Source organism: Calidris pugnax, unplaced genomic scaffold (assembly GCF_001431845.1).
Source record: "Calidris pugnax isolate Ruff unplaced genomic scaffold, ASM143184v1 scaffold470, whole genome shotgun sequence".
Classification (NCBI taxonomy): Eukaryota; Metazoa; Chordata; class Aves; order Charadriiformes; family Scolopacidae; genus Calidris; species Calidris pugnax.
The window spans coordinates 788,267-807,225 of record NW_015092761.1 but is presented as its reverse complement, the minus strand read 5'-3'; the positions used below and the strand labels follow the sequence as shown (position 1 = coordinate 807,225).

Genomic DNA, 18,959 nt, shown 5'->3' with positions numbered 1-18,959 from the left:
ATACAGTTGCTCTATTCATGCATGAACAGAATGAGCCCATGATGAAGTAGCAAATTACCATTAGACTTGGTTCATCCAAGGGAATGCTGAAATGTCTACAGAAACAGAACATAATGGGAAATAACAGGAGGTGTGTTGAAACACTGCAGTCCTATTCACTGCCTCCAAAGACAGATTACAGGGCAGTTATGGAAGACATTACATTTAGGTGTATAAATAATGCCAGAAAACAAAGAGCTTACCTGATGATAGCCATTATAGTCCATGTTCCCCGGGAGGGGGAATCCTGGAGCTAGGAGAAGTTCTCCCTCCAACATTTCTGGCTTAATAAATTCTTCTAAATAGGTTCTGCAAAGGCGCCTGTCCCAGTCATCTGTAATGTGACCTCCGTACATAATCTCACCAAAGAGGTAGCGTAAATCATCATACGGGACCTGAAGAATGAAGAGGGCAGGAAGGAGTTCAGCCACCAGAGCTGCCCCAGCCTTGCCGCTGAGCCACGGGCTATGGCTCTAAGCCCTGATCTGCACAGCGAGCACTTCCACTTCACTATCTCAGATTTCTAAGTAAACAAACATTAGGTACTTAAATCCTGCCCAAGGAAAACTGGATCACAGCACAGATTCCCTGTAGTTTCCCATTGAAATGAAAATTTATTCTACGCTCTGTTAAACCGAAGACCACTCTGTATTTTCAATTAATAAAGACCACAGAAACTATTTGCTATGATTTGCAAACCGCTACAGGTGTGAGCAGCCCTGAAGCTTCCCATCTCACCACAAAGGTACACCGAAACCGTGAGGTTATAAACCCAGACTTCTCAGCACAAGCCAGTCCTGTGGTTAAAAGCCACCAAAGAGCCCACCTTTGACTCACGCACCTTTGAGCTGGCCTCCAGGTAATTGTACAGCACGTTCACAGAGATAGTGAGGTCTCCAGTGTTGAAGGGGTAGGACCGGTTCCAGCCTTGGGGGCCAAACTTGCGCCTTTCTGCCACCACGGCGTGGAAATAGCAGAGGGCAAAGAGGATGCTCTTGAACTCGTTCTCCCGGGTGCACATCTCCAGGGTGTCCTGCAACACAGGACAAAGGTAGGGCTGTGTAAGGCCCCACTGCCCTCACACCCAGCGACTCTTGGGGCTTCCCAAATACACCAAACCTTGGACATGAGTGAACTGATTTGCCCAGTCAGTTCATTTCTGCATAACACACACACTCACTGATTTCCTACATTAGTGGCTTTGCATTGCAAATTTATGGGCAAATCCTGATGCATATTTTCTGAACTAATATTTTCTTTTTCCAACTCACAGTGGCTTTGCACAGGAACACAACCTGACAGCCAAGAAGGGAAGGACACGTGTACGCACCCGACGCTCCACTGCCTGCACATGCCCCACATCCCACCCCGGAGAGAAGGGGAGAGGCACTGCACAGGGCCAGCAGCGGGACTGGGACCACAGCCCCGTGCAAGGGGACCGGACCTGGAAGAACTAGAATCATAGAATCACAGAATGGTTTGGGTTGGAAGGGACCTTAAAGATCATCCATTTCCAACCTCCTGCCCTGGGCAGGGACACCTCCCACCAGACCAGGTTGCTCCAAGCCCCCTCCAACCTGGCCTTGAACCCCTCCAGGGATGGGGCAGCCACAGCTTCTCTGGGCAACCTGGGCCAGGCTCTCACCACCCTCACACCAAACAAGTTCTTCCTGAGACTTTATCTCAATCTCCCCTCTTTCTGTGTCAAACCCTTTCCCCTTGTCCTATGGCTCCCCTCCCTGATCCAGAGTCCCTCCCCAGCTTTCCTGGAGCCCCTTTAGGAATTGGAAGGGGCTCTAAGATCTCCCCGGAGCCTTCTCTTCTCCAAGCTGAACAACCCCAACTCTCCAGCCCCCCCTCCCAGCAGAGAGGCTTCAGCCATTGGAACATCTTCATGGCCTCCTCTGGCCCCATTCCAACTGGTCCATGTCCTTCTTTTGCTTCCTGTGTGATGACTAAAGTCCATCCTATCCCTCGAGTATGAACGATTTCCTGAGGGCAACATTTCTTGGAGCTGCAGTGATTTAGCCCAGAGAGGGTGGGTTCCTGCTGCTGTGACCCTGGGCACAAAGCCAGCTTGGCCGCCTGCTGCCACAGCATGCTTGCCAAGAGCATGACCCTGTGCAGCACACCAGAGCAGGGATGTGAGGAACTGCTAAAAACCCAAGCAAGGGAGATCAAACACTTGCAAAAAAAAATCAGTAGCCTTTTAAAACCACCATGGCAATGGGTGCTTTGAGTGCACCCTCAGCAAGCTTGCTGATGACACCAAGCTGTGTGGAGTAGTCAACACACTGGAGGGCAGGGATGCCATCCAGAGGGACCTGGATAGGCTGGAGAGGTGAGAACGTGCCAGCCTCATGAAGTTCACCCAGGCCAAGTGCAAGGTCCCACACCTGGGTCAGGGCAATCCCAGGCACAAATCCAGGTAGGGTGGAAAATGGATTGAGCCCTAAGAAGAAGGACTTGGGGTTGTTGGTGGATGATGAGCCCAACATGAGCCAGCAACGTGCACTGGCAGCCCAGAAACTACCCACATCCTGGGCTTCCTCCCCAGCAGCATGGCCAGCAGGGTGAGGGGGGGATTCTGCCCCTCTGGTCCGCTCTGGGGAGACACCCTCCAGTGCTGCCTCCAGCTCTGGGGCCACCAACATCAGAAGGACATGGACCTGTTACACCGGGGCACAGGAGGCCATGGGGATGCTGGGAGGGCTGGAGCCCCTCTGCTGTGAGGACAGGTTGAGGGAGTTGGAGGGGTTCAGCCTGGAGAAGAGAAGGCTCCGGGGAGACCTCAGAGCCCCTTCCAGTCCCTCAAGGGGCTCCAGGAGAGATGGGGAGGGACTCTGGATTAGGGAGGGGAGCCATAGGATGAGAAGGAATGGTTTTAAACTGAAAGAGGGGAGATTTAGAACAGATACTAAGAAGAACCCGTTTGGTGTGAGGGTGGTGAGAGCCTGGCCCAGGTTGCCCAGAGAAGCTGTGGCTGCCCCATCCCTGGAGGGGTTCAAGGCCAGGTTGGAGGGGGCTTGGAGCAACCTGGTGTGGTGGGAGGTGTCCCTGCCCAGGGCAGGGGGTGCAAACTAGATCGGCCTTAAGGTCCCTTGCAACTCTAACCATTCTATGATTCTATGATTATAGAATAATAAAATCGTAGAAAGGTGGCTCTCCTGGGGACACAGACCATTCCGTTCTGCTGCCCTGCATGCTCATTGCCCTCACCCACACATCACTGTTACCTTGGCATGCTGAGCTCTCGCAGCAAGAGCCTGACTGTTAAACACCGAGCAGCCAGAGGGGCCTGAAGGTTCTTTCACCCCTTAGACTGCCTTTGGGGGTCACTAGCCCTGTGCCCTCCCCATTCTGCTGATGACCATGCAGGAGGACACAGGGCAGACCTTGCAGCATTGCTTTCCTTTCTCTCCATACAACCTCCTGGGACCAGCCAGGAGCAACCCCAGCCCATTGTCTACCCCAAGCACCGGTCCATGGGGCAGAGGAATGGCACCAGCTCACAACTATTTGTGCACTGAGGCATGGGTAGGGGGGGAATCTGAAGCGCAGGAGGCAGCGTGGCTGGGCCAGGGGGCACCGCACCAGGATCAACGCCAGCAGCCAGGGAAGATTATTCCATTTTCATCTACTGTCATTCATCATCTTGAACTCCACGCAACGTCCTGGAGAATGAGGGAGGGGAGAACCTTCACCCCAACTAACATTTTCATCCTGCCTCTGCTCATTTCAATCAGATAGTAATTAGCATTTTCTAAATTGCTGGAGTCTTATAAAATGTCTTTTATCAGAAATCCTGGAGCGAGTGGGTGGGGCCCCTTTACACCTCATTTCCCTGCTTTATACAGAATCGGTGTTCAAATTTAGCTTTCAGCTGAAAGCTACAAAGAAGGCCCATTATTCTGTGCGGGGAATATTGTTCTGCTTTGTAGCTGAAGAAAAATGCACAAGTAAATAGAGAGGCCGAATGGGACCGAGCTGGATTCTCACTCAGTCTTCACTCAAACTCCCCTTGGAGTCCAGGGGCATTTTCTGAAATGGGAAAGGTGCTCAGCACATATTTGAACCAGTTCTTCACCAGGTTGCTGATAATGAAGGGAGCTTAGAGTGTCGTCTAATCGCAGGGAAAACAGGGCAATCTTATGCAGTTACTCAGCATCTTTCACATTTTAGAGAAATGGATTCCCCCTTCCCAGCACAGACACAGAGCTCTGTTATGGTCCCCAGCTGATTAGAGGTCTAACATCACATTTTTAAAAAATAAAGATAATGAAGGGAAATCACAGGGGCGTTCTTTGTAGTCTTTGTCACACACCAGAGTGGGCTTAAATGGGCTGTCCCTGGGGAGGGCAGATGGAGGGGCTGCTGTAGCTACTCCCTCCTTGCTCAGCTGTGTGGGTCAGAGCCACTATACCCTGGGGATGCAGGACATTCCTGGGGAGGGTTTGCAGAGACCTGGGTGAAGGTGCAAGCCCTTCCCAACGTATTCATCTCCCAGACCCGGGGAGATCCGAACGCTGGCCTTGGAGGATCCCATCAGGTTCCTGCTGTGGGGCAGGGGATCTGCTGCCCAGCCACGATGCTCTTGCCAAGGCAGAGTGAGGGCCAGAGCTGTGTGGGCCCCCGCCTGGTTTCAGCCACAGAAAGGGGGTTCAGTTTCCCCTGTGAGAGCTAAGCTTCAGCCTCCTGCCACACCCAGGGTACCAGCCCTTCATCCCTTCTGCTGCTCTTCATCCCTCATCAAGAGTCCCTCTCCAGCTTTCCTGGAGCCCCTTTAAGGACTGGAAGGGGCTCTAAGGTCTCCCCGGAGCCTTCTCTTCTCCAGGCTGAACCCCCCCAACTCTCTCAGCTTCTTCTTAGGCTTCCCCTCGCTGCCCGCCCACTGAGACTTCACTCCCAACACCGTTCAGAGTTCTTTGGGGACCGGTTCCCCTTCTTCATTTTCATTGATTAAATGACTCAGGCCCCCACCCCTCCACCTCTGACATCACGATTCTGCCCATTCATTTGTAGCTACTCAAATTTTAAGCCTCTCTTGGAAGTTGGGAAAGGAATCACAGAATCACAGAATCACAGAATCACAGAATGGTTTGGGTTGGAAGGGACCTTAAAGACCATCCAGTCCCACCCCCTGCCCTGGGCAGGGACACCTCCCACCAGACCAGATTGCTCAAAGACTGCCCAGGCTGCCCAGGGAGGTGGTTGAGTCACCATCCCTGCAGGTGTTTAAGAGTAGTTTAGATGTGGTGTTGGGGGATGTGGTGTAGGGGAGAACTTTGGAGAGTAGGGCTGATGGTTGGACTCGATGATTCCAAGGGTCTTTTCCAACCTGAATGAATCTATGATTCTAAGTCCTTCCCATGGGGCAACTGCAGCTCTCACTTAGAGCACTTTCATGTCAGGAAGGTTCTGAGCCAAATGGCCTTCAGGCACAATGTCCCACGTCCCCCTGTGCTGCTCTGGGGAGTGACGTTGGATATGACCCTATCAGCAGTTCTCAACCTCTGACCCCCGTTAAACAGCAGGGTGAAAAAGTGAGGTTTAACTGCTCCTTTCTCCACGTCTTTGGGTGTTAGAGGTACTATGTCACTCACCAGCTCAAAAAGGAGTGACAGACACAGAAATCAAGTTGAAACATGACACAAGTCTCCCAAATGCTGCATTCACAGGTTTGATTCTGTAACAAAACAGCCCTTCTAAGGGTCATACCTTAGTGAGAAAATAATTAGAGTGGGCAGAAGTCTGCTATCCTGTGACCTTCTGCAAGAAAGAGGCCATTCAGGATTATCTGAGTCCTCTTGGGAAAATCAGTGCTTGTAGACAATCATAGAATCATACAATGGTCTCAGTTGGAGGGATCTTTAAGATCATGGACCATTAACCTAACACTGATAAAGCCACCAATGACCCATGTCCCTCAGTACTGCAGCTGCCGGGCTTTTAAATCCTTCCAGGGATGGTGATTCCATCACTTCCCTGGGCAGCCTCTTCCAAGGCTTGACAATCTTTTTGCTGAAGAAAACAGAACCACAGAATTGAGAGATCTGTGCCCAGCTCCTGGAGAAGAGAGTGAGGGCTGTTGGAATCCAGAGCCTACCTGATGCCAAGGGACTCACAGGCCCAGGAGCAGCAATGCTCCCACACATCACACCCCACATGGGGCTCCGGTGGCTCCCAGCCCACGTGGTGGCCAGTCACTGGTGCAGTCACCATCTGGTGATGAGTCACTGCCCTCCTACCTGGTTGAAGTTGTCGAGGGCTTTGTGCAGGTTGGCGTGCATCCCGGTGGGGGCCTCGTTGGTGATTTTGATGGAGTTCTCCAGGATGCCCTGGGGAATGACGTGGCTGTCAGGAGAGGGGGCTGGCTCCACGCTGATGAAGACCCGGAAATCCTGGTGGCTGCCTTCACTGTGCTGCTCCAGCTTCTTCTCCAGAGAGCTCAGCCACTTGGCCACCAGGTGGATGTTCTGGCAGGGACAAAGGGGACAAGGCTTCATCAGTCCCCCCCATTTACACCCACGCTGAGCAGGCACCGAATCCATCACACCAATGAATGGCACCCACCAGGGCCATTGGTGGCTATCATCCAGAAGCTGGTACTTGCCCCCATAGTCCTCCTGTGAAATTCACAGCCCCAAATACTCTGTCACATCAAGTAGACTTTTAAACTCTAATCAATATAAATCACCAGCAATGAAGGCGCTACTGGGTTGTTTGCGTTCTCAGCGACAATAACTCTCCTTCTCATCCCAGCAGTGGTGCATGGCTGATGAAGCACAGTCATTTCTCCAGATCTACCAAGCTCAAATGAGAATGTTTCTTCATTTTTATACAGAATAACAGTGAGGACCCTCAATATCACTTACCGGGGAAAAGAAACAATGAAGCAGGTGGTTTTACAAAGACCTTCAACATAAATTATTTATTTATTCATGCAACTAATTCAAAAATATCTGTCAGAAAATTAAGCAGTATTATGCAATGGATGAAGTGAAATGGATGAAGACACGCCTCGGTTTTTCAACTAGAGTCCTACACAGTGTTGTAGCTTCCAGGCAAGAAAACAGCTTTTTTTTATAGATATATATTAGGAATGGGGCAGGTCACACACAGCAGGGATTCGTGGGCTAAAACTACCCTCATTTTAGATGTAGGTGTGTAATCCAAGCTGACTGTGTTAACAGGCACTCTGGAAGGTGATTTATTCCATCCAAAGGCAGGACAAGGAACTTGCTAAACTTAAATTAAATGCAGCCGCCAAAAAGATAAACTGCTTGGAGGTGGCAAGGAAATTACATAAAGGAACTATATTAGAGGCTTAGAATAAATATATATCACTTATAAAAAGGCCCAGAAAGGAGCTCTTATGGTTAAATAGCAGAGTAATGGAGACTATTAGGAGTAAAATGACATTCTTAACAAAGTGGAAATTGTGTCCAAATGAGAAAACCAGAAAACAGCACAAAATCCAGTTATGGGAAGGCCAAAAAAGGTTTTAAGCAGCAATATTCTGAAAACCATAAAACCTACTAATAAAGCCTTTTCCAGAAGCCAGAAACCTTCCAGAGAGCCCATAAAACTACAAGATGATCAAGGCATGCAGGGAGTGCCCAAGAAAAGTGAGGCTACTACAAACCAGCTCCTGTTTGCAGGAACATTAATGGCAGAGCCTGGGGACATCACTGGGGTGGTGGGATCTCTCAGACGCTGGGCCTGGAAATGCCTCTGGAGATCACCCATCCAATCCTCCTGCCCAAAGCAGGGCCTGATAATTAGAGCAGGCTGCTAATTGTATCCAGCTGAGGTTTTTTGAGATCTCCAAGAATGAAGCCTCCACAACCCGTCTGAGCAACCTGTGCCAGTGATCAACCACTCTCACAGTAAAGAATAGAAAAATAAAATAAAATAAAATAAAATAAAACAAAATAAAATAAAATAAAATAAAATAAAACAAAATATTACACTTAAGGGAAACCTGTATTTCATTTTCTGCCCACTACCTCTTGTCCTTTCACTGGCACCACTATGAACTGACTCCGTCTTCTGTGCCCCCCCTGCCATGAGGCATCTAAACACACTGATAACCCCCCCTGAGCCATTGGGGTTTTTTGCCACAGCTCCCTCATCCTCTCCTCATATGACAGATGCTCCAATCTCTTAATCATTGGAAAGACTCTTAAACCCAAGCAGCAGATGAAGAGTTTTTTCTGAAGAACTGATGAACTAATAACAATTTACAAGGACCAGATGGAATCCGCCCAAAAGAATCTCAGCTCCGGAGGGGCTGTGTTACCCCTCGGCACGCACCGTGCAAACCGGCAGGGGCTCCAATAAACCAGAAATTAACACACAAACACCTGAAATCTGGAATTCCCAACCCATTTTTGATAGCTAATGGGGGGATCCCGAAATCTGAGCTTGCCACCATGAACTCCTTTTGCAGTTGCCAAAGAGGTCAGCTCCAGCAGGCACCATCCCAGGGCTGCCTCCGCAGCACCAGTGCATCTCCATGCTCAGATTTTCATTGGTAACAGGTGTTGATCTTGCAGTTACCAGCATTATTGCAGGCTAAAAAAACAGTTCAGACACAGGGAACAGAGGGTGGGAAGATCCCGATGGAGTCTGAGCTGCTCACCACATTCAAAACTCACCTGAAGGAGCAAATGATTAGTGAGCTGACAGAATTAGTCATCAGACAAAGTAATTTCAAGTTCTGAAAATAAAACCTGGTGGTAAAGAACCGCAGAAGTATGTCATCAGTCTGGGTGACTGGCAATGACATGGCAGAGGAAATCTGGTGGTGCTAGATGCAAAGTAATGCCCTCGAAAAACCAACCCCAGCTCTAGATATAAACATTGAGTTCAGAGTTGGCTGTCACCACTCAGGGAAGAGATCTTGGGGTCCTCACAGTTATTTCCTGCAAATAACAGTTCAGTGCTTAGCACTGTGAAAGCAATCAAATGTCAGCAAAGGAACAGGGAATAAAACTGCAAACATTTATTAGGCTGCTCCATAAATCCATGGTAGGTCTTCCTCTTGAAAACGATGCCCAGTTCTCGCTTCACTATCCCTAAAGAAATACAGCTTCCACACAGGGAGGCACTGAATTGGTATTGGCCCCCCAGTTTGGAGAGAGGAGATGAGGGCGGAGGGGGACAGTGAAGAAGAAGAATGGGGAGATGAACAAAGCTGGCTGCCAAAAGAGCACATGGAAATACATTTTCATATGATGCATCACTGAACTGTCAATTCATTGGCTCAGGGTTTTGTGGCAGATGAGAGAATCACAGAATGAAACTCAGCTTAGACTTGTGGAGAGAAACGTCCCTGCACACTGTCACCACTGATGTCCCCTTTGCCTTGTCCCCAGCAGGGAGAGAAGACTGATTTCCCACAGGAACATCAAGGGAGCTCCCTCACGAGAACAGGGAAACCCTCTGCTGGCCCTTCAGTTGGAGGTTTCAGGTGTCTCTCATGAGCAGATCCCATGGAGAGATCACAGCCAGGACTGGAGAGATGGAGGAACAGTTGTTGGAAAGGAAAAACTGAGGTCCTGTCCTAGTTCCATTCAGGAAAGAGTTCATTTCTCTTTCTAGGGATTGCTGTGAAGGAACGTCAATAACACCCATTGGGTTCAGCTGTTGCTGAGCGATGTTCACTTTATTCAAGGACTGCTTTTTCCAACTTCCCATAGAAGAATAGACAGAAGGATGGAATGGCCCATGAAATATTCCATACCATAGACCTCGTGCTCGGGATGTAAATGGGGGTGGGAATCCACTGTCACTACTCAGGATGGTTCCAATTCACTGGGCGGTGAGCATGACCCATGTCGTTACTGTTATTGTTGTCATTATTAGTGTTATTTTGCCTTTTCTGATACTTTCTGTTCTATTAAACTCTCTTTACTTCAACCCACGAGTTTTTTTTCCTTTCCCCTCCTTTCCTCCCACTTCTCCCTTGTGGGAGAGAAAGTGGCTGTATGGGGGGGTTGTCAAACCCCAGCAGGTCCTTCAGGTGTGGGGTGGGAGGGGATGGGAGCTGCTCTCACAGACGGGAGGGACAGGCCAGTGCTCAGAGATGGACCAAGAGGCAGGAAGGACCCGATGGTGACACATCTCTGCAGAGGAGCCAGGTGCCTCAGGAGAGAAGAGACTACAAACTGTCACATCCAGAAACAGCCCCCTTTGCCCATCAGGGACCATCGTTGCGTGTTGCCATGTCCTCGCCAAGTCCTGGGTGCACAAATCAGTGTCACTGCTCCTTTTGTGGAGGGATCTTATTAAGGATCGCTATGTTTACCTTCAGTATCTCAACTATACTTTTTTTTGCCCTATTTATCTCTGTCGTTATCATGGTGAAGGCTGGCTTCTAGATTCCTAACAGTGACAGCAACATGTGCAGATCTGAGTCTTGGCTCTGCAAGTGATGCCACCCAACCTTTACCAGCGGCTGGACTCGCAGGCACATGTACCTCCTTCCAAGGGTTCCTCCTTCCCAGGGTACCTCCTTCCAAGGTGTCACAAGGTGTCACCTTCTCATGTGTCACAAGGCAAGAGCTCTGGTCCCTTCTGGGTCACACAAGCATGACTTCAGCACAAGATGTCTTCACAACGGCTTTGTGCCCCTGGATCTGCACCGGTTCTTACAGGCCAAGGATATGGGCAGGTCTGAGCACAGATATCTGTGCCTGAACTAGTCATCCCACCAGAGAGCTATGGAGAAGGTCATCTTATCCTGAAAGAGATGTGTGCAGTAGCCCTGACGGATCACCCCAGTGAGGGTGCCCAGCTCTGCCCAGCCTGGAGAAGAAGGCAGTGGTGACTGGGGCAGAGGGAGCTGTGTCCATCGCAGGCAGCCCAAGTTAAAGGGGGTGAGTGATGCTTCCAGAAGCAGGAGATACGTTACTCTCCCCGGCTTCAGGAGTATAGAAAATAACACAGCAAGTGCAACTGCCTTTTCAAACTGTAATTTCTTTTAAAAATGCAGACTTAACCATTTCCATTTTCTTACCTTCCACGGAGCTGGGTACAAAGTGTCCCAGAACTCAGGAAAAGCTCCTGTGCTTCTGTCTCCTTGCCCAAGACCTCTGTGTTATAGTGTAAATACCACCTTTTCCGCTGCTTGGTAACTTCAACATTGCCCTCTTCCACACAAGTTTTTATGCTTCATGCTCTAGGTCGAATGAACTGCCAGAAGTTTCCTGCCAAAGGCCAAGCCTCCACCTCTGAGACAGCAGCTGCTTCAGAAACTCGAGTCAAGAGAATTACTGTCTGGGGAAGCCATGGACACCTTGCACCCTCCAGTCCCGTTGCCCCTAATCTGATTCACACGGCTGGGAACAACATTTCTTATTTAGAACTGCATACATCCAGTCTCCTTCCCTGAAAGGATTTAGGGTTGTGCTCACATTCCATGGGTGAAATGAAATTTGGGGTGTGGAGGGAGACAGGAGCAGATGCCTGAGCAAAGGACTCATGTTCTGGGGGAGGGTTGCTCTGTTGTTAACAGTGACCATGTGAAGAGCAGCAGAGAAAATGCAATTATATCTGAGTGCTAATGCACCAGTGCTTGCCAGATGCATTCAGGGTTTCAAGAGATGAGGTGATCTCCAGGGTCCTGGCAACCAACTCACTCTAAAACTCCAATAATGAAGTGGGAGTGGACTGAAACCCATTTCATAGAGCCACAGAGATTTAGCAGTACAGGGAAAGAGCTCAACAGAATAGCAAGAGAAAAATTGTACATTAAGTATCAGCTTAATCATAGACTAAATACCTGACCTTAAGTATTTTCATCTTAATTGGTAGTTTCTTCCTACATCTGCTTTTGTGGCGTTAGATAGCTGAAAAATAATTGCTTTCGCTTGTGTTGACATGACACCAGTGATCATTATTTCTCAGTATCGCTGCCTTCTAACAGCCGACTTAGCGAATATTTCTAATCTAATGATAATTGAGTACATTTACATACTATCCTTTTCTTATAGAAGGGATGGAAAAGAGGAATATATGCAGCAAAACATGGGTTGGTACAAAGAATTCATTACTTGATGAAATGAATATGTCTGCAAAAAAGAGACGGAGGTGGTGTGGAGAGGATTCACAGGTTTGAAGGAAACTTCACAAATTAATTCTCTGCAGTCAGATAACAAAACTTGACAGCACATGACTAATGACTACAGATGAGGTCATAATAACTGAATGTTATATCAATTATCACTAACGACACAAAACAGACAACGCTGCTTTAACACCAACCACAGCTGAACCATGTTCATCGAGGAACTGCCTCCTCTTGCTTGTTTTGAAACCTGCCTCCCACCAACTACCACTACTTCTACCTCTAGATGTTATTCAGGGGAAAGAGGGGATAATCCATCCTGGCCACCTTCCTTTGGCTCAGAGCTTCATGCACTCTCAGTACGATCTCCCTAAACCACACTGGACACTTACACTGCACCAGTTTTACGTCCTCCTCCTCCCCTAAGACCTCCTGAAGACATTTGCCCAGGATGGAGCAAGGTAATTCATTGCTTTATTACATTTTTTCTTAGCCAGATTTTGAAGTCTGTGAAAGAGCTGCTGCGTAAGGTTAAAAGACACCCCCAGATCACGTGTGGTTTTTCACAGCCTGTGCCTAGGTCAGTGCTGCAGGCAGGAACAGGCAACAGGCACAAAGCCATCTCCTTGCTTTACGAAGGAAGGGTGGGGGCCAAATCCTGCTGAAAAGAAGGCAAAAAATAAATCTGCATCATCTTCCCGTGCATCCTGCCCCTCTCCACAGCACCCTGCCCTGTGTCGCGTCTCCACTTTGCCACACAGAGCAGGAGTGACCCAGGGCAAGGGTCTGCGGCAGGAGCTGGGCTGGGGGCACGTGCCAGAACGTGGGAGCACTGGAGGCTTTTCTTTGGGAGTTCACTTCCAAGCACCTCAGTGTGTTTGTACTTCACGAGGCAGAACATATATCATAGGATGCAAGTGTTGCTATGGTAACCATCAGAAATAGCAGCACACATCTATATAAACTAGCGCACACTCCACTACGCGCTCCCTGGGCTGGTAGCGACTGGAGATCCTCCACATCCCCGAAAGCGGCTCTCTCCTTCACGCTTTATCACAAATCACTCATGGAGCCATGAGAATTAGTTGTTTTTACAAAGTCTCCTTCTCTTGCGAGATGCTCCCGTTAAAATAATCGCTGCTTTTACAGTAAATGTGAGAACCAGGCTTTAGGGTCCATAGACAGCCCAAAACTTCAACACTGCATCGTGTTGGAATATAAAAAAGCAGAGGGAGTGGGCACTGCAGAGAGTCTCTTCCCTTGGCCATGCTCACTGTCCATGGTAGCATGGGGGTTCTGCACATGAGAATATGCCACACACTCAGGAACGGCTCCACAAAAATCCCAGACTGGCAGGGGTTGGAAGGGACCTCTGGAGACCACCCAGTCCAACCCCCTGCCAGAGCAGGTCCACCCAGAGCAGGTCGCACAGGAATGTGTCCAGGTGGGGTTTGAATGTCTCCAGAGGAGGCTCCACCACCTCTCTGGGCAAACTCTTCCAGGGCTCTGCCACCCTCACAGGAGAGAAGATTTTCCTCACATTGAGATGGAATTGCCCGTGTTCCAGTTTGTGCCTGTTGCCCCTGTACTGTCACTGGGCACCACTGAGAAGAGTCTGGTCCCATTCTCCTGACGCCCACCCTTTAGATATTGCTTAGCATTGATGAGAACCCCTCTCAGTCTGCTCTTCTCCAGCTGAACAGTCTCAGGTCCCTCAGCCTTTCCTCAGCAGAGAGATGCTCCAGTCCCTTGACCATCCTCCCACAGCCAGCCCTGTCACCATGTGAACTCTGCAGGACTCGGAGACCAAAAGGGATGAGCACAAACTCTAATACCAACCCCTGCTCATACATCTAAGAGACCAAGCTATTTCTGAGCACCAAGCTTGCTGGTGCTCGATATGAAGAGAGGCAATCTCAGAGCTCTGGAAGCACCAGGGAAGTTTTTACCCCTTCTCCAGTATGTGCTTTCCCCGAGCTGAGAAATGATGGCAGCAGCTTCCTGAGGGTGCCCCACTTGGCAGGCAGTGAGGGCTCCATCCCATTCTCACCTACATGAAGTGCTTGGGTTTCAGCAGTAGCACCCTCTGGCTCTTTCAGACCTCACTCCACGGTCCCATATGACAAGAAAGCATAGGTTTCATCCTTGAATAACTCCAGAGAAGAAGACTCCACACCCTCTCTGGGCAGCCTCTTCTATGGCTCTGCCACCCTCATAGGGAAGAAGATTTTCCTCACGTTGAGATGGAATTTCCCGTGTCGGCACTATCTGATCCCTCCCTGAGGTCCTTAACCCTCACGGAGCCTCTCCATGCACAACTGGGGGGAGAATTACAGCACGTGTGAGCAAGTGCAAATAATGTGTTGTCCTTCAGCCTCACCTCTGAACACGGTGCCTGTTCCTCTTGTGTTCCTGGGCCCTGTGAAGTTCACCACCATCTTATTTTGGCTGGGGCAACCTAAGTAGCTCTGTCGCCTACAGTGTCACCTCCTGCTCCCCACCTCAGCCACTGAGAACATGATAGCACCACTCTGCCTCCTGCTGTATTAAAAACTACGCATCTATTCCTACCATCTGCCTGTGGCTGTGTCTCCTCCCCAGTTTACAGTGTGATTTCACCAGTAAGGGCACAGGAGCAGCACTGGTCAAGCCGTAGAGGTACTGGTGATGCTGAGCAGAGTCAGTACAAGCCTCAGGGGGTGCTTTACACCACTCTGAGCACTCAGGATCTTGGCTGGGCCACCACTGGCCCCATGCTAAACCTGTGCTGTAGCAACCTCACTGCTCTCAGGACTTTTATGTCCCCACGTCTGCTGCAGTGCCTTCTCCAAAAGGCAACCCAGCCCCTTTCTGCTAGAAGTTGAGCAAAAATAGGCTTTTCTATGACCCTTTCACTGGTCACGGTATGCAGAAGGCAGATGCAAGTGGAGAAAGGGCACAGAAGACGAAACCTGAAGAAGGCTGGTCTGAAATCTCCACAGCACTTCCAGCATATCAGCAAGCATCTGATTGTTTGTAAGACATTTTTTGGCATCAAGTACAATGTATTTCACGTGTTCTTTTAGCACAGACATGCCTTAACGCTGATGATAGTAAATGGAACGTGCTTAGGACTACTCCTGGGCTAATTTGTTCGCAATTGTCCCTTCCTACACTACTGACCTGTTTTACGCTCCGAAGTAATATGAGAGATGTCTATTGGAGTGATCCTTGGCCTCTCCTCACTCCTGAACTGCAAGGAGAGAGCCAGACCTCTTCAACCAACAGCAGGAGCTGAATCTGTGCTGACAATGAGACAGGACATACAGCTGAGGTCCAGCCCCCAAACGTCTCCTGGCAGCATTTAACTGACAGGAATGGACATCGCCTCGGGACGATGGCAGAGAGGAAGGAAAAATTCAGGTACAAGGACAAATACAAATACAAGAAAAGTGTAAATGGGGACTGAATGAGTGAATAGAGCATGACAAGGTTCTAATGAGAGGCTGGTGGGACCCAGGAGAAAGAGAAGGTCAGCTGGACTCAGTGGTCACTGGTCAGACAGGAGAGGGCATTCAGGGGGAAGATGATGACATGATGTTGCCTCATCTGAAGAGGGATACTGAAGCCCTTTCTGCAACAGCAACTGCTGCCTTAGGTCTCTCTCTGGCCTTTTCTTACTTTTGACCCAATATGACAACAGAAAAACCGGCATCACATGGATCCACTTGTATTAATACAGAATCTGACACAATTTAAGGCTTGGGAAGGCATTTGAGCTAGTCCTTATTTTTTCTCCAACCAATCCAGTCCAGAGCTGGGATCTGGGCCTCAGCACAACTGCAGCCATCAGTGGAATGGGAAACTGCTGGGATTTGCCAGGCCAGAGAGCAAACGAGCATGAACCAGAGAGAATATGGAGTAACCTCAACTCTCCCAAGTTTTAAAGACAATGTTGGAGCTTAACTTACCAAGTTTCACTTCATAAGATAGAAAGGTATGTAGTGATGAGCAGATGAAATGAACAGCAAAGGACAATTGCTTGACTAATCTCAAGAAAAGGAGGAACTCTATTACATTTGTGTTTTAACCCAAAATACATCCTGAGACAGAGGTTTCCAGGACAGTTGTACAACAAAATGGGGACTTCAGTAGTTACAAAGGTATTGAAAGCCCAACAGAAACTTATCCCATCCCAGATCAATAATTGGATTACTTGCTGGTCTGTAAGTGGATTTGCAATTGGAAAAACTTGGGAATGGCTGTTGTGACACAAGGCAGGAAGGAAAACAGCCATCTGAAATCCAGTGCCTTTCTCCATCAGAGTATTTGTCCAAAATTCATGAAAGAGAACTGGAGGTGGAGTTCCTATAGCTAGGAACAAAAAGATACTGTGGCTGGAAGGAAAATTAGTCTCTTCTTTACTGAAATGGAGGCTTAGTGCCAAATGCTTACGTGTGCCTCAAATGGACAATGTATCTCATACAGGACAATAGATCTCTGTGGCTTGTATCGAGAACTGGTTGTGGAGTGCGCAGAAAAAGGCTGCATTGTATTTACGATGCCGTAAGAAGGGCTCTGCCAATTTCTGGATCTTGCACAGTTTTGCTCCAGGAGCTCACTGCTATTCAATTTAGTACATGAACCTGACTCAGTGAAGCAACACCCTATGAAAATGGAAAGATGCTCAAGAATTAAATTAACTTGATCGCAAAGAGAGGGAAGTGACATTTTGGCTAATGGATGAAGACTACAATTAAATTGGGAATATCTAATGTCTGAACTTTTCCTTGCATCAGTTCATTCAGACATACATCTGTAAACACATAAACAAATTTCACTGTTTCTTTGCTATTAGGCTGATAAACATCATTTGGTGATTGTGATGGTCACTGCTTCAGCAAAAAGCTTTCGAGTCGGTGCAGGGGGGGAAACAGAGCAGACACAGCAGATGACAGCTCAGAGCTTAGTGTTCCCTGACGTGCAAAGCTCTTTCCTCCCTACTCGAGGGAGACAATGTGTCAGAGAAACCATATTCGTGGCTAACTTGGTGGTGGGAAAGCAGAGATCAGAGAATCACTGGGGATTTTCTAAGCTCAAAGCAGGGTCTAAGCTCAGAGCAGGTTGCTTAGGACCATGCTCAGCTGGGTTTTGGATATCTCCAAAGATGGAGACTCCACAAACTCTCTGGGCAACTTCTTCCAGTGCTTAATCACCTGCATTGTAGAAAAGATTGTACTTACATTTAAATGGAGTTTCCCAAATCTCAAGTTGTCACCATCTCCCCTTCTCCTGTCACTAGACACCACTGAGAAGAGTCTAGTCTTTACTCCCTACCATCAAATGTTGATTATTGATAAAAACCCCAAGTCATCTCTTCGTGATGCTGAACAGTCCCCAGAGCTGCACCCAGCATGACAGATGTGTCTCACCAGGGCTGAGCAGAGTGAAGGACCATCTCCCTGACCTAATGTAACCCAGGGCACCAGTGACCTCCTTTGCTGCAAGGACACACTGCTGGCTCATGTTCAGCTTGCTGGACACCGGGAGTCTCAGGTTCTTTTCTTGCAAATCTGCTTTCCAGGCAGTTGGCTCCCAGCGTGCACTGTTGGATGGGGTCATTCCTCTTCACATGCAGCACTCGGCTTTTCTTTTATTGGATATCATGAAGTTCCTGCCAGACCAATTCTCCAGCCTGTCCATGCCCCAACGGGGCAGGACACCCATCCATCAAACAATTCTCAACACTTTTACACTCTCTGCAAACTTGTCCCATCATCCAAGTCATTAACAAAGGTGTTTAACAGTACAGGATGTGGTACCAGCTCCTGGGGTATACCTCCTGAGAACAGCCTCCAGCTGTCTTCATGCTGATGATGAACCAGAGGAAGTGATCCCTGAATATCAATGAGCTCTCCTGGACACCTCTTATTTCCAGGACTATGTCCCACGGGATTCTTTTAAGCAGATTCCTGAAATGGCCAAAGTCTGCTCTCCTGAAATCCAGGCTTGTGATCTTCCTTTTCCTTTTTGCTTTGTTTCCTCCTCTCAGGATCCTAAACTTCATCATCTCATGGTCACTGCAGCCAAGGCTGCTCCTGACCTAGACATCATCAACTAGTGCACATCAGGTCCAGCAAAGAATACCCTCTCATCACCTGTGCCAGGACTTTATCACCAATGCACTCCAGAAACCCGGTTGCCTGTTCCCTGCAGTGTTATCCCACCAGCAGATATGAGGGTGGTTGAAGCCGCACCGTGAGGAGCATGGCCTGTAAAGTGAGGCTCCTTTCAGCTGTCTGAATGCAGACTCATCTACTTCATCCTCCTGATCAGTGGTGTGTAGCAGAAACCCCCTACAACCTCAGCCAGATTGATCTGCCAACTAATTCTGCCCCAAAGGCTCTCAGCTGACTCCTCTGCTGTCCCCAGGCAGAGACCCAGGCATCTCTGCTGCTCCACATAGGTGCATGGAGCCCTCAGTCACGTGAGTGAGCTGTCCCATGTGAACTATTTCATGGGAGGTGTTCCTTGTGAGCTATCCCACCTGAGCTATTCCATGTGAGCTACCCCATGTGAGCTACTTCTATGGGCTATTCCACATGAGCTCCCCCACGTGAGATATCCCATGTGAGTTATCCCATATGAGCTCCTGTATCAGTGCTATGTGAGCACACCTCTGGGATCCCAAGGAGACTGTAGTCCTACAACACATGCAGAGCTGTAATTCTTCCCGTTTGTCCCCCGCGCTGCCTGTGAGATGCTGAAGCTGCTCTGGGTGCAGTTGGATGTGACCCCTCCTGAGCCAGACAGGACTGTGTGAGCAGACAGGCTCTCCACAGGGACACACTAAGCAGGAGATTTCTCC

General features: G+C 48.9%; 1 protein-coding gene across 1 annotated transcript in view; it reads right to left on the bottom strand.

The window, feature by feature from the left end:
• The window catches only part of DNAH9 (dynein, axonemal, heavy chain 9), a 257,020-nt gene that overhangs the window by 21,563 nt on the left and 216,498 nt on the right, over positions 1-18,959 (bottom strand). The window contains exons 63-65 of the mRNA XM_014962673.1: positions 6,288-6,515; positions 881-1,072; positions 243-434 (exon numbers count right to left, since the gene is read on the bottom strand). Of these exons, the coding sequence (XP_014818159.1) occupies positions 243-434; positions 881-1,072; positions 6,288-6,515 (612 nt within the window). The remainder of the gene's footprint in view (positions 1-242; positions 435-880; positions 1,073-6,287; positions 6,516-18,959) is intronic.